At 43.6% G+C, this 12,147-nt stretch overlaps 2 protein-coding genes across 4 annotated transcripts in view; both read right to left on the bottom strand.

The window, feature by feature from the left end:
- The window catches only part of LOC309876400 (cytochrome b5 reductase 4-like), a 34,481-nt gene extending 27,542 nt beyond the window's left edge, over positions 1-6,939 (bottom strand). For all 3 annotated transcript variants that reach the window (XR_014317166.1, XM_082756622.1, XM_082756623.1), the window contains exons 1-4: positions 6,828-6,939; positions 5,939-6,092; positions 3,195-3,295; positions 991-1,075 (exon numbers count right to left, since the gene is read on the bottom strand). Coding sequence is in view for 2 of the 3 variants with exons in the window: in XM_082756622.1 (XP_082612748.1) it covers positions 991-1,075; positions 3,195-3,295; positions 5,939-6,092; positions 6,828-6,902 (415 nt within the window). In the remaining variant the exon portion in view is untranslated. The remainder of the gene's footprint in view (positions 1-990; positions 1,076-3,194; positions 3,296-5,938; positions 6,093-6,827) is intronic.
- An 877-nt stretch (positions 6,940-7,816) lies between these two features.
- On the bottom strand, positions 7,817-10,272 carry RIPPLY2 (ripply transcriptional repressor 2). Its single transcript, XM_082756386.1, has 3 exons — positions 9,893-10,272; positions 9,719-9,783; positions 7,817-8,111 (listed from the first exon to the last, which is right to left on the bottom strand). The coding sequence occupies exons 1-3, from the start codon at positions 10,067-10,069 to the stop codon at positions 7,946-7,948; spliced, it is 408 nt and encodes a 135-aa protein (XP_082612512.1). The 5' UTR covers positions 10,070-10,272; the 3' UTR covers positions 7,817-7,945.
- Between the last annotated feature and the right edge of the window lie 1,875 nt (positions 10,273-12,147).

Here is a 12,147-nt window from a genome sequence, read left to right as displayed (position 1 = left end):
TTACACTGTCAAGGTGTCTCCATACATTGCAGCACTCAACTTAAAAACTCTACAATGGCATTAGATACCTAGCAACACAGAGATGTAAAATCCTCTTCCCCCCTTCACAAACAGGCAAACTCAACCAAACTGCTTGGCAAAGCGATCTGTGTGCTGAGCAAGTGCATCATGCCCCATGCCAGAAGTTGAAGAGCTAAAAGAGATGGCTGAATTTGTGAACTACAGAATTACCAGATAAAAATAGTTGTAAACAGTAATTCTGTCATGCTTTCAGAGCAGATCTGCTAAGGGCCTCCATCCAGTGTCTGGTTTTAAGATACTGTGATTTTTTACTGTGACCTACAAACCAAAACACTGGAGAGTAAATTCTTTTGAAGCCACCACCAGCATTTTAGGACAATATGCTACATTTCATGCTGGCCTGGCCCAGATGAGTCTGTTGTATCAGCAAAATTTTCTCTAAGTAAATTCGAACTCCAGCAGACTCAGTAAAGTGTTCTGGAAAGGATAACTGTTCATAAACTGTATTCACATATCTCAATTCATATACAACTTTTGAGACCTATGCCTGGTGCTGAAATCACCAGAACAAAAATACTGACTTTTATTTCAAGAATCACACCAGGGGGCTTCCTGTGATAGTTTGCCTCCTCCTCCCCTCGCCCCCCCCCCACGCCCAGGACCTAAAGAAGAGAGAGCAATCCTTGGGAGAAAAAAGAATATATATATACACACACACACACACAAACACATATGTTTATTTTCTGATGACTTAGAACAAAAGACAAAAGTTAGCAGTACATTACGTGTAAAAGTCTTCATTTATAAAAGTTTCATCTTCAGGTACGTACTATCAAAAGACTGAGTACATGCAACAGCCTTTGTCTCTATGTCAGAATAGAGACTCTCCTCATAAATAAGACAATTCAGGATTTTTCACAACTTTGGAATTAAACATATTAGAAATCATTTCATTCTAAAACCCCTCACCTTTTGGAGCAGCAATAGGCTTGAAAGCCATTCTCCCAACAAGACATTCCTTCAGCATTGATTCATAATTGACCCAACGATGGACCTATATTAACAAAAATTGGATTTCACAACGTTTGTAATTCTTATTTTGTTGTTTGCTCTATGCACTAAAATACAAAGACCATTTTTGTACAGTGGCTAACATCTTTCTTTTTGTTGGGATTTTTTTTTTCTGTTATTTACCCAGACAACAGTTTCTCAATTTTTCAGTACATATTTTTCACCACTACTACAGATAAGATGTACTTAAAAACAAACAAAAAAATAGGACTCTGAATATGACAGTAGTTTGATTTATTCAGGTTATGTTTTGCAGTATCTGAACATCATAACCTTGAGCTACAAGAAAGATTTCAGAAGTGTGTTTTTATGATGTGTGCTATGTAATTAACAGAACTTGTCCTTACCACAAAGGAAACCAGCCTTGTTTAGACACAAACATGGGGAAAGAGGCTGATGAATGAACCAAAGACAGATCATAGTAGTTCAGACACATCAACACCTCCTATGAAGTTGGTGTATTTCTGTTTCTGTCTGACAATCACTGAATTATTGGGAAATAAGCTGTTTTAGAAAGTCAAAGTGAAGAAAAAGCAGTAGCTTTACAGACCAGAACTGAAAAACTTCCCTAGAAAATGGATGGCAGGAAAGCCAGTCCTGACAGAGCATTCAGGACAACACTACAAGAAGAGAAAAGGAAATGGAGTGCAGCATGACAAATTTAAATGGAACATATAGATTTCAAAATAAAAACTTTAAACTTGACAAGCTAAGCAGACAAGATAAGGTAGCCCACAACTTGTAAGTTGCCTTTCACACAGATAATGGAAAGAAATTAATAATTTGAATGACAGTTACATTTTTCAGATATTTAACACTAGCAACCAACCAAAGTCTTAAATAAATCAGTATCTGACAGACATAGAATGCTACAGCAGAGGGGATAACAACAGAAACTTATCCAGAACAGGAAAGACGTGACCCAGAAACAAAGAGGTGAACTGGTTACTTTAAAGATCTGACCAGTGTTTTTCACTCTTATGACAAAACAAACAAATAAAAATGTATAAATATGTATCTGAACTTGGTAACAATTTGATGGGTTTCTGGTAATATTTCTGCTGCCAAGATTCCTGTTTCTGAGTATTACCGTACAATATTTGACAGTGCTCCTGCTACAGAATCTCAGGCCACAATTTCATACTGTATGAACTTGCAGGACAGAAAATACAAATTTCTTTAAACCAGAGTAGCTTTGTGACGAAGAGAGAATTATGCCCAAATCCAAGACTTCATTTGTGAAAGGATTAACCGAAAATACTAAAACAAAGTTTAAAATCTCATCTTTCCTTTATTTACATTTATTGCTAAGCACATTTTTTTAAGTAAAGGCACAACATACTGTGATTCAAGAAATGTAAAGCTCTAACAATTTCCTCTCAGAAATAAAGGAAATTTCCTTTCTGCTCTTTCCCATTTTCTCAGGAAAAACTTGTGAGGCAAGGTTTTTTGCATAATGTTTGTTTCTAAAAAATACTATCTCAATGAATCATCCTTTACAATATGAGATTTGCAAGCGCTTCCTTACAGAAAGGACACCCCTTTTGCAGACCTTTTCTTTTCAGTCTTTTCAAAACATTTTAAGAAATGGGGAACAAAGAAGAGACCAACTGTCATTTTGTGATTTGTTCACAATCAGTTAAGAGCATCCCCAACACTTTTTCTTAATACTTTGTTTGCTGATAATGCAATAGCCAAGTTAACAGACAAAAGAATACTGCACGTATTTGTCAAAAAAAAAAAAAAGTTATCTGAGAAGAAAATGCTTCTCAACTGACAGCCATTAGTGAATGCGGAAATTTAATAAGGCAGTAGTATCTCAAGTTGTTGCAAGTTTACTTGCTATTTCTGCTAAAAAAATAAATTTAATAAAATGGTCAAATTGAAGCATAATAAAGGGACTTTTTTTTTTTTTGGATACAAAATTGAAATTATATGCCTCTTTCAGTACATATAAGTGCAATTCTGAACTGTAACCCAACACCTTCCCTTGGACCTCAAAAGGTTTGAACCACTGGAATGCCCTAAAAGAATCAGAAAACATGCATTTTTTCAAAATACCTTTTGGTGAGCAAGTGCCATTCGCTGCCAGTTGTTCTCACCTGATCAAAAAGATCTGTACCATCAGTTCCTGCTGCCTTCATTAGTTCATCCTCACCACCAGGATGATATTCCATGTACGGTGTGACATTATATACAAGTCCTGCAGAAAACGGAATATAAAAACACACGAGTAACATTTCCACAACCACTGAGACTACTCTCCCAGCTCCAAAACCAGTGGAAAGGTTTCTGTGTATTACACAGCGTGATGTCAAGCAACAGACACCTTCAGAACAAACAGCATGACTTTCCAAAACTAGAAACAGAAGTTGCACGACCTAATAATGCCCAAGACGTATCTTATTAAACAGAGGTGTCAATTCTACAGTGACGTTCCACTTGTCCCAATATACATCTAGAGAAAATGTGAAGAGTTGAACAAAACAAACACCTGAAGGTGTTACAGTCTAGTTAAGGGGTATGAGAGCCAGAGGTCAATTTAAAGACATGAAATTGAGCCAGTTAGTGCACAGAATTGTTTTAGCTATCCCTTCCAATTAAATTACCACTGATGTGCTGTCACAGTGGCTTCCCTGCCACCCATCACCTATGGAATAAAACGCCTATGGGAGGAAGCTGTCTTCTCCAAAGAAAAACTGCTGCCATCAGCAGCAAAACTTCCAATGTACAGATTCAGCAACATAAAAAAGTAAACATACTCTATGTTTATTAAAGGCTGATAACACTTGTAACAAATTTGCCCCAATAAAAGGACTCAGCATTCTTTCTAAGCAAGTACTACACTTACTAATTCTAGTAAGATAAAAAAAATGCTTCATAGATTTGAAATAATGAAGTCTAATTAGTGTTGCTATGCAACCAGAGTAATTAGAGCTTGGGGAATGCTGCTATAAACGTTTAACTACAGATTTAACTACAGACACATTGCTGCTCTTGCACAACTATTGCAGGTCTACCCAGCAGAGTATTTCAAGAAATATAACATTATCAAAACAGGAAGCTACCAAAGTGGAACTGTAACAGTGTTTACATAATAAGTTTGTAACATATTTAAAAACAAACAACCAAACAAAAACATGACTTCAGAGAAAGATGTAGGCATTCAGCACTGGGTGGGGGGAAACACAAACCTGGGACAATCCTAGTTTGTAAGAACCCTCCTGGACAAAGAAAGGACTTTTGCATTTTACAGACCTGCTCTTCCGATGGATGTATCCACTGTGCCACCTTGTGTGCAGCGTTGATTACTGCACACAAGAAACCACACTAAGGAAAATCCAACTAATTAGGAATTCGTGAGTATTAGACAAATGTTCAGTTTACCATCTGGCTTGTATGAGCAAAAGAAATCTCATTTATATATCCTTCACACTTTTCTAAGCCCCCTACCATCCCATTTTATATACTCACACCCTATATGACAGCTCTCTGATGAACACCCTACTCGTTTTTGAACAGTTAGCTCCTGATTTTCTTCTTCATGTTCCTCTCAATTTCTGCTCTTTCCTAGAGAGCCACAGTTTAACTACATCAATACAAAGACTTCATTTAGCTTTTCCACAGTGGTGTTATTTTAATACTTGTCCTCATATCAGGTCTACAGGTAGTCTATCAGGATTCTCAGTTACGCTGCTTTTATTTTCTTTAGTAGTTCCACAATAACAAAAAGGCAGAGATGAGAAAAATTAAAGGCAAATACAGAAGCAGTGTAACGGAGTTCTTGCAAAAAGAAGCCTCAGTGATGCAATCTAGGGAGAGTAAGAGATTAAAAACAGAACTGAGGCATTTTTAAATGGTGATTCTGCCCTCAGTAGTAGATGTGTGTTCTTCTGAAAAGGATACAAACAAGCCTCCACAGTTTTGCTATTAGGTGCAAGAGCAATACACCAAGCATTAACAATGCTATTATTTTGCACAAAAGCTAGCATCGAAGGACATTTTACTCTTACTTTCATTCTCAACCCACTCCCCTAGCCTCCCCCTTTTTGACCCAACAAAAAGCGTCACTCTTGTAAAGAGCTTAGTTTAATTTTTCTGGAGTTCAGAGATGACATTACATTAAATTCCCTACCAGAAGTTACCAGCAACATGAAACACTTCCAAGAGAGAGGTCACATTAGCCACTCTGATCTTCTTAATCTATTTTCACGTAAGTGTTATCTCATAGTAAAATAAAAGCATTATTAATGTATTTTAGCCTCTAAATGATTAAACTGGAGAGCAAGTATTTTCCTACTTTCTCTAAGACAACTAGGAACTTCACCTTCAGTACACAAAATACTCTTCTAGCCAGGGCTATTGCTTCAAACTACTTTTAGCACATTGCCATTGTACACCACATAGCAATTCCAACTTTTGAGCCAAAATTTCCTAGAATTAATAGCAAATATCTGTGGTAATCGACTCATGCTGTTTGTTATGCCAGATACAAGCAACAATTGCTCTGTATGGCAATTGTCTCTCACCTTTCTAAAATTTTTCTGAAGCAGTACATGGGCCTACACACGCTTATTTCCCAAAGACCATCCTACAGATCTAATCATCTTTTTAATACATGTTTATGTCTCTACATGCTTTAAAGCAAAAATCTTCAGCTGCTAAGGATAATAAACACTCCAGGACTGAAGACTGTAAGTACAAGTCAGCATTGTTAGCATCTTGTTCTTGATGAACCCTTGTTGCCTGAGGCATCACCTTGTTTTGTTGTTTTTTTGCCGCTTAGTTATAAGTACAGAGGAGAGGTTAAACAAAAAAATGCAGAAGCACCATCACAGCAACCAACCTCTTATACATATCCAGCAGTCCTCCTTTTTGTTGTGTTTAGCAAGCTCATCTTCTGTCACTTCAATCAGCCTCCCCTTTAAACCAGTCAAGTCCTTCCCACTTTTAGTTAATCGAATCCAATCCATTAGGCTCCTTCCTGGTTTTAGAGGTACCTGAAAAATAACAAACGCATCAACATTATTAAGCTCTAAAGGAAGAAAAAGCCATTCAATACACTTTTCTGAGCTCCCAAGGAAGATGGGAAAAACAAGAAATAACACAACCCATACACTATAATGACACTGGGGAGCCCTACACAGCAGTAAGGCTGCTTAAGGAAGCTTCCTATCTCATAACCCAAGCAAGGGAATTCTCGAATGTCAAATGTATGGAGAACTCTTCCCAAAGCAAGCTGCAGGTACCCAATCTTCCTGAGGCAGTAAAAAGATTTATCAGTGTCATTTGGGTTATGGCCTGGTACGTATGAGCAACAAAGAAAAGAGATTTGAAAATCACGGCTAGGGAGGAAAAGGTTGGGAAGTTCACCTCTGAGGAAGGTGGGGGCGAGATCTGCTGGCTTGCCAGGGACAGAGGCAGAACAAGACCTGAAGGATTTCTATCGCCTTCCTTAGGCCGCACGGGAAGGGTTTCACCACCGGCAGCCTCCAAAAGGCGAAGCAGGAGGCACTGCCAGCTCCGCAGCCGAGCCGGGGCCGCTGTCACCGCCTCTCCTTCCCCCCTGGCCGCCCTCCGGGGCTGGGGGCCGGCAGGAGGAGCTGAGCCCCAGCGGGGGAGGCCGCCGGGGCGGCAGCTCGGAGCCCCGCGGCCCAGCCCGGCGCTGGGCCCGCAGCCCCGGCCGCGCCCGCTCCCTGCTCCCTGCTCCCCGCTCCCGGCTCCCCGCTCCCTACCTTGGCTCGGCCGCCCGCAGCCACCCGCTGCTGGGAGCTGGGCGCCGGGAAGGCCCCTGGCGGCACGTTCAGCATCCTGCCCGGACCCGGCAGCCCCGGCGGGCGGGGAGAGCCGCGGCAGGGCGCAGGCGCCGCGACACGGCCGGGCCGGGCCGGGCCGGGATGGGATGGGATGAGATGGGGCGGTGTCAGCGGGACGGGGCGGGGACGGGAGCGGGGCCTGCCACGGGGTGCGGGAGTGGGGTTTGGCAGCTCCTCGAGCACTGCTCCCACACGGCTCCGTCCCACGGGGTCCATCCCCCAGGAGCAAACTGCTCCAGCACGGGGCCCCCATGGGTGAGGGCAGCTCCCCCCAGACCCCCTGCTCCTGCGTGGGCTCCTCTCCACGGGCTGCAGCTCCGGCCCGGGGCCTGCTCCTGCGGGGGCTCTCCATGGGCTGCAGCCTCCTCCAGGCCACATCCACCTGCTCCCCCGGGGGCTCCTCCACCCCTGGGGGGGCTGCAGCGTGGAGATCTGCTCCATGTGGGACCCATGGGCTGCAGGGGGACAGCCTGCTCCACCAGGGGCCTCTCCACAAAACATGAATAACTTAAACCCCTTCATAAAAATAAAGACTAAATTGAATAACTGTAACAGGTAGGATTTGGACTCCCGTCTGCATCTCAAAAGCAGCTATGTTGTTTCTTTTCCATCTTTGAAATTCCTTCATAACAACACAGCATTAGAATACTTAATCCAATCTGATTCCTTGACAGGCCTCCACATGGGGCACAGAGCAAAGTCTTCCTTGTTTCCTCAAGTTCTGAGGAAGCTACGTGACCAGAGCACTTAAAAACAAGCCACACAGTTCTCTGCTCCTAATACTGATGTCCAAATTCATCAAGTTCATAATCTATAAAATATTGGACCTTAGACAAAAACACTAATCAATACCTTCCCAGCCTAGAAGCAGGAAGGGACTAAGACAAAGGAAAAGGCTCAGATAAAGTTACAAAACATTCCAGTTTTATTAAGAATAACTTACATACAAATAAATTATCTTTAAAAATACTATAATACATTTTTATATTAAGCTTAAATTAAATCTTAAAAGTATCCTTGGTTGGCCTTTCTTGCAGTCAGCAGTCTGATTCTGTTCTTGAGTCTTGTTCCAGGTCATCTTCATCATCTTCACTGTCTGAGTCTTCATAAAAGGAGATTGTAGCTTGAACTGGAAAGTTTTTCAGAAGTGCTTCAGCTTCCTGGTATAAATAATCATAGCACCTCGATTTGGGCCAAAATAGTCTGAAACAAACATACAGGTCAATTTGCTTATTGTTATTATGTTCTACTTGGAGGCTGACAGACAAGAAACAGCAGTGGAGTTCTGTTAACAGACAAGCTTTGCTACAGAGTTTTCCCCTCACATGCTCAGTCATGAAACTAATCTCCACATTTAAGCAGAAAAATGTTCTCTGGATTGTGTATTTTCATCTGAAGAAAGAAAAATGCCCTTACAGCACTAGTATTGCAGCAAAACCATTCTAAAGCCCAGAATCCACATCTGAAACTTACCACTCCAGTACTTCATTAACAGTATTCATGGGGATCTAATCCAAATAGTACTGCCCTCACTGGAACAATTCCTAGGGAATATAATGGGTGTCAAACAGGATCCCCCAAATATTTGGATTAGTAGTTTTATTAGTAATGGTCAATCTTGCTTGTTGTTTACAGTGGTCTGAAACAAGTCTCAAGGTGAAAAGAATTATAAGTCTAAGAGGACCAGGCCTTGATATTTCCCCACAGTCTTGTCTGTCCAAGTAGAATTATCCACTGACTTCTTATAGAAGGTACCACCTAGGTCTAGATTTTAAAGTAGTCCATGCTGTATCCATAAATTAGCATAAGAATTGCTGATAATAAAATGTCACAAGGGCTATCAGCTAGTGATGTTACTCCACCTTACATATGCTGCTGTTCAGCTAACATCCTCTTGCTTACTATTTGGGAGTAACTGCAAGAAACAGACAATGGAAGTCCCAAGAGCTCAGAGACTGGCACAATGCAACATAATTAAATGCTGACTACAGACTGTTCGAAATGGAAATACATTAAGGAAGAGAACTAGAGGGTTTTCTAGCAAATACAAAAATGCTTTCTAACTTGCAGCTTGACAGAGCACATCTTCCTCTGCAGCACAAAGCACGCTTGCTTTGTACCATCTCACTCCCACTGCTCCCTGCAGCATTCACTCATGCACGAGAACAGTGTCAGAAATCAGCCAGCATAACTGCTTAAATCGCCTGTGCTTCGGTATTTGACAGATCAGAGCCTAAATTTGGGAGAAAGCTGCACCTTACCTGGATGAACTACCTGTGCAGTTACACAAAGCACCTTGCAACAACCCTGAGTGCTTCTGAATACAGATCCAGCTGTAAGTTTTATTCATTTTCTGACTGACAGTGCAGATACCATCACCATTAAAGCACCAGTTAGTTACACGAGCTTTTGTCTTGGCAGTGCTGGCTTGGTTCATACCCTCTCCTCCTGCCACTCGCTCCCACACCTGCGCTGGGAGGACATGGGCACACCAAGACAGCCTAGGGAGTGTCCTTCACCCCACCTTTTGTAACCCTGGGCATAGGAATGAGTAGCAGGGTGTTTCACGCAACAAAACAATCCAAAAACAGACAACTTAGAGAGCAACCAAGCCCCAGACCCTAGAAGCACGCTGACAGCTTAAAGATCAAGCAAATCCACAAGTGCTGGCAACCTGCACAAGGAAGGGCCTGCCGCCCAGAATAGCACTGCGAAGAGCCCAAACCACCCAAAAACCACCTTAACACCTATCCATGGGTAAAAAACAAACAAAAAAAAAAGGGTGGGAGAGGCGCTCCGCCGGCACTTACCTGACGGGGTGCGCGTACTGCGCCAGCTTGCGGGAGCCTTGCGCCAGCCCGCGGGGGCTGCGGGGCTGGGGACGAGAGAGCAGAGGTCACCCCCGCGGCCGGCCCGGAGCCCCCGCCACCCCACCCCGGCCCCCGGCAGCTCCCCTTAGAGCCGAGCCGAGCCGCCCCACTCACCACAGCGGGGCCGGGCAGCCATGGCCTCCAGAAGGGCGCGGGGCTGCGGGCCGAGGGCAGGGCGGTGAGGCCGCTGTGATGGCGGCGGCGGTGGCAGCAGCAGGGCGGGGGGGACGAAGGGGATGAGAGGGGCGAGAAGCCCCGGGGGCAGCCGCAGCGCACCCCGCCGACCTCCATGCTCCACCACACGGCTCCTGCCACCGCCTCGCCTCTCCTCGCCCTGCCCGGGGCTGCTTTTATAGCCCGCGGCGGCGGAGCCCACCTCCCCCGGCTCGTCTGCCAGCGCCATCAACAAACAGGCGCCGCCGTGTAAACGCGGGGCGCGGACGCGTGCATGCCCCAAATGGCCCCTGGTCGGGGGGAAGGTTTGGCGACGGGGTGTGAATCACACCCCAGAGGTGATTCACAGTCACACATGGCCGCTGCCCGGCCTCGGGGGGAGCCCCTGTGGGAACGGGGGGCGGCGGGAGGGGCGAGGCGAGGGGGTGCCGGGCGTTATCGCCCCGGCCCCACCACCTCCAGGGCAGCCTCTTGGCCCTAAAACCCTGATCCTTTATCCCCGAGGGTCCCCCGTGCTCGCACACAGAGGAATTTCACCCCGGGGTGCTGGAGAAAACGCCTCTTCCAGGGATCCTTGCTCCCTAGCCCGCCACCTCCCGATACTCCCCGTGGCATGCCCCCCCCCCCCCCCCCGAGGCATCATCGTCAGCTATCATAGCTGGTTTTTATAGGGTATTTTTACCGAAACGTGCCTTTTTATTCTTTTCCATACGCTCCTGGCACTTTATTCCGCTGCCAGCATCAGATGCTCTTGCTACATGCACGAGGTTTTATACCAAACTCGTACCGTGTTCCCCAGTACCGAGGGAGCTCCTTTTTATTTCTCTTTTTTATCCCCCCTCCCCCCCCTTTTTTTTTTCTTCTTCTCTTTCCAAGATCGCAGTCACTGATGCGTGTGATCAACAGCAGTGATCACGTATAAGAGCTAGTAAATAGCAGTAGTACCAGCCCTGGGGAAGCCAGGCAGGTTGGAGGGATGGAGCTGCCCTAGTTCTGAAGGACAGCTTCAAACCCCGTTAATTTATTGCCCACTAAAAGACTCAGCTAAAGTCTGAGGCACTGTACCCTGTGGAATAATATTGTGCCTTTTTCAGCTTAGCCATAAAGAGTGTGTCTACTTTAGCACTGCCTAAGGATAGCCACAGATAGAAGGTGACTTGTGCCTTCTTCCAGTGTCTTCAGCACAGTCCATTTCACTAAATAGTATTAGCGGTACCTATTGTAAAAACACTGCACATTAGAAGTTTTGTGGGAAATGTAGTCATTCATTAAATATGGCAATAGCACGTTTTCAGGTCTTTAAGTCTAAAACAGATGTAGTCTGAATTATCTTTCTGAAGAAAAGCAACCTCTTGCTATAAAAGAAATAGATGCAATAGTGCAGGCTTTTAAGCTTGTGCATGCTGTGATCTGTTCCACCTTGAGCAACGGGTGTATTCTGTCATTTTGGAGGTTTATACCATTTGACCACGTGGAAAAAATCATAATGATTATAACTTTAGAAGTAATTAAAGGAAAATGTAGTTCACAGTGAAAAGTCCAACTTATTAGAACCTTAGGGTTAATCCAAATGCATAAAAGAATAAAATTTCCAGAATAATTTTACTGCACTGTTATGGTTGCATATGTCCGCATTTTTTCCCACCTCGTTTTCACCATGGCCTAAAGTAAGATTAACTAAAATAAGAGTGAACAAAAGGCTCAAACTGTTTGTAAATATTCATCCTACAGTTAGGAGAAGCAGAGGAGGGAAGTGGCTCGTGCAGTAAGTTCATCATAAGCAAGATGGTATCTAATTTTCTTCTGTTTCCAAATGGCTGCTGTGAAACTTTGTCAGAAGATGTGAAGTGTAAAACAGATGTTTCAAAGCTGTCTAATGGCAGATTCTTCTTTTGCCTAGATGAAGTGAGAGCAATAATTTCTGTAGTTGGTATTTCTCTTTTGAGAACTACAACACAGGCTATATAAGAAGAGAAGGAATAGAGGCACAGTTTGTTGTCTGAAGAAGAAAAGCAGAAACATCCGCTCATCCATCATATTAGCAGCAAGAATAGAATAATAGAACTCAACATCAGTGTTATTTGTTTGATAAAGCATAAAAGTTGGTATCAACATGTGCAGTAAAAGAAAAAAAAAAACAAAAACAAAAACAAAACACCAACAACCAACAAAACAAACAAAAAATCCCACAAACA

This window comes from Aythya marila (assembly GCF_965140915.1).
Source record: "Aythya marila genome assembly, chromosome: 3".
NCBI classification, from domain to species: Eukaryota; Metazoa; Chordata; class Aves; order Anseriformes; family Anatidae; genus Aythya; species Aythya marila.
Note: the sequence above shows the minus strand (reverse complement) of the source record. Positions and strands in the feature narration are given on the sequence as shown.

Bases quoted from the DNA above. Each gene is read 5' to 3' on its own strand.
- RIPPLY2 (XM_082756386.1), bottom strand. From the start codon at position 10,069: ATGGAGGTCGGCGGGGTGCGCTGCGGCTGCCCCCGGGGCTTCTCGCCC. The intron at 9,784-9,892 runs GTGAGTGGGGCG...TCTCGTCCCCAG, and splicing joins GGCTGCCCGGCCCCGCTGTG to CCCCGCAGCCCCCGCGGGCT. The intron at 8,112-9,718 runs GTAAGTGCCGGC...TGTTTGTTTCAG, and splicing joins CAGTACGCGCACCCCGTCAG to ACTATTTTGGCCCAAATCGA.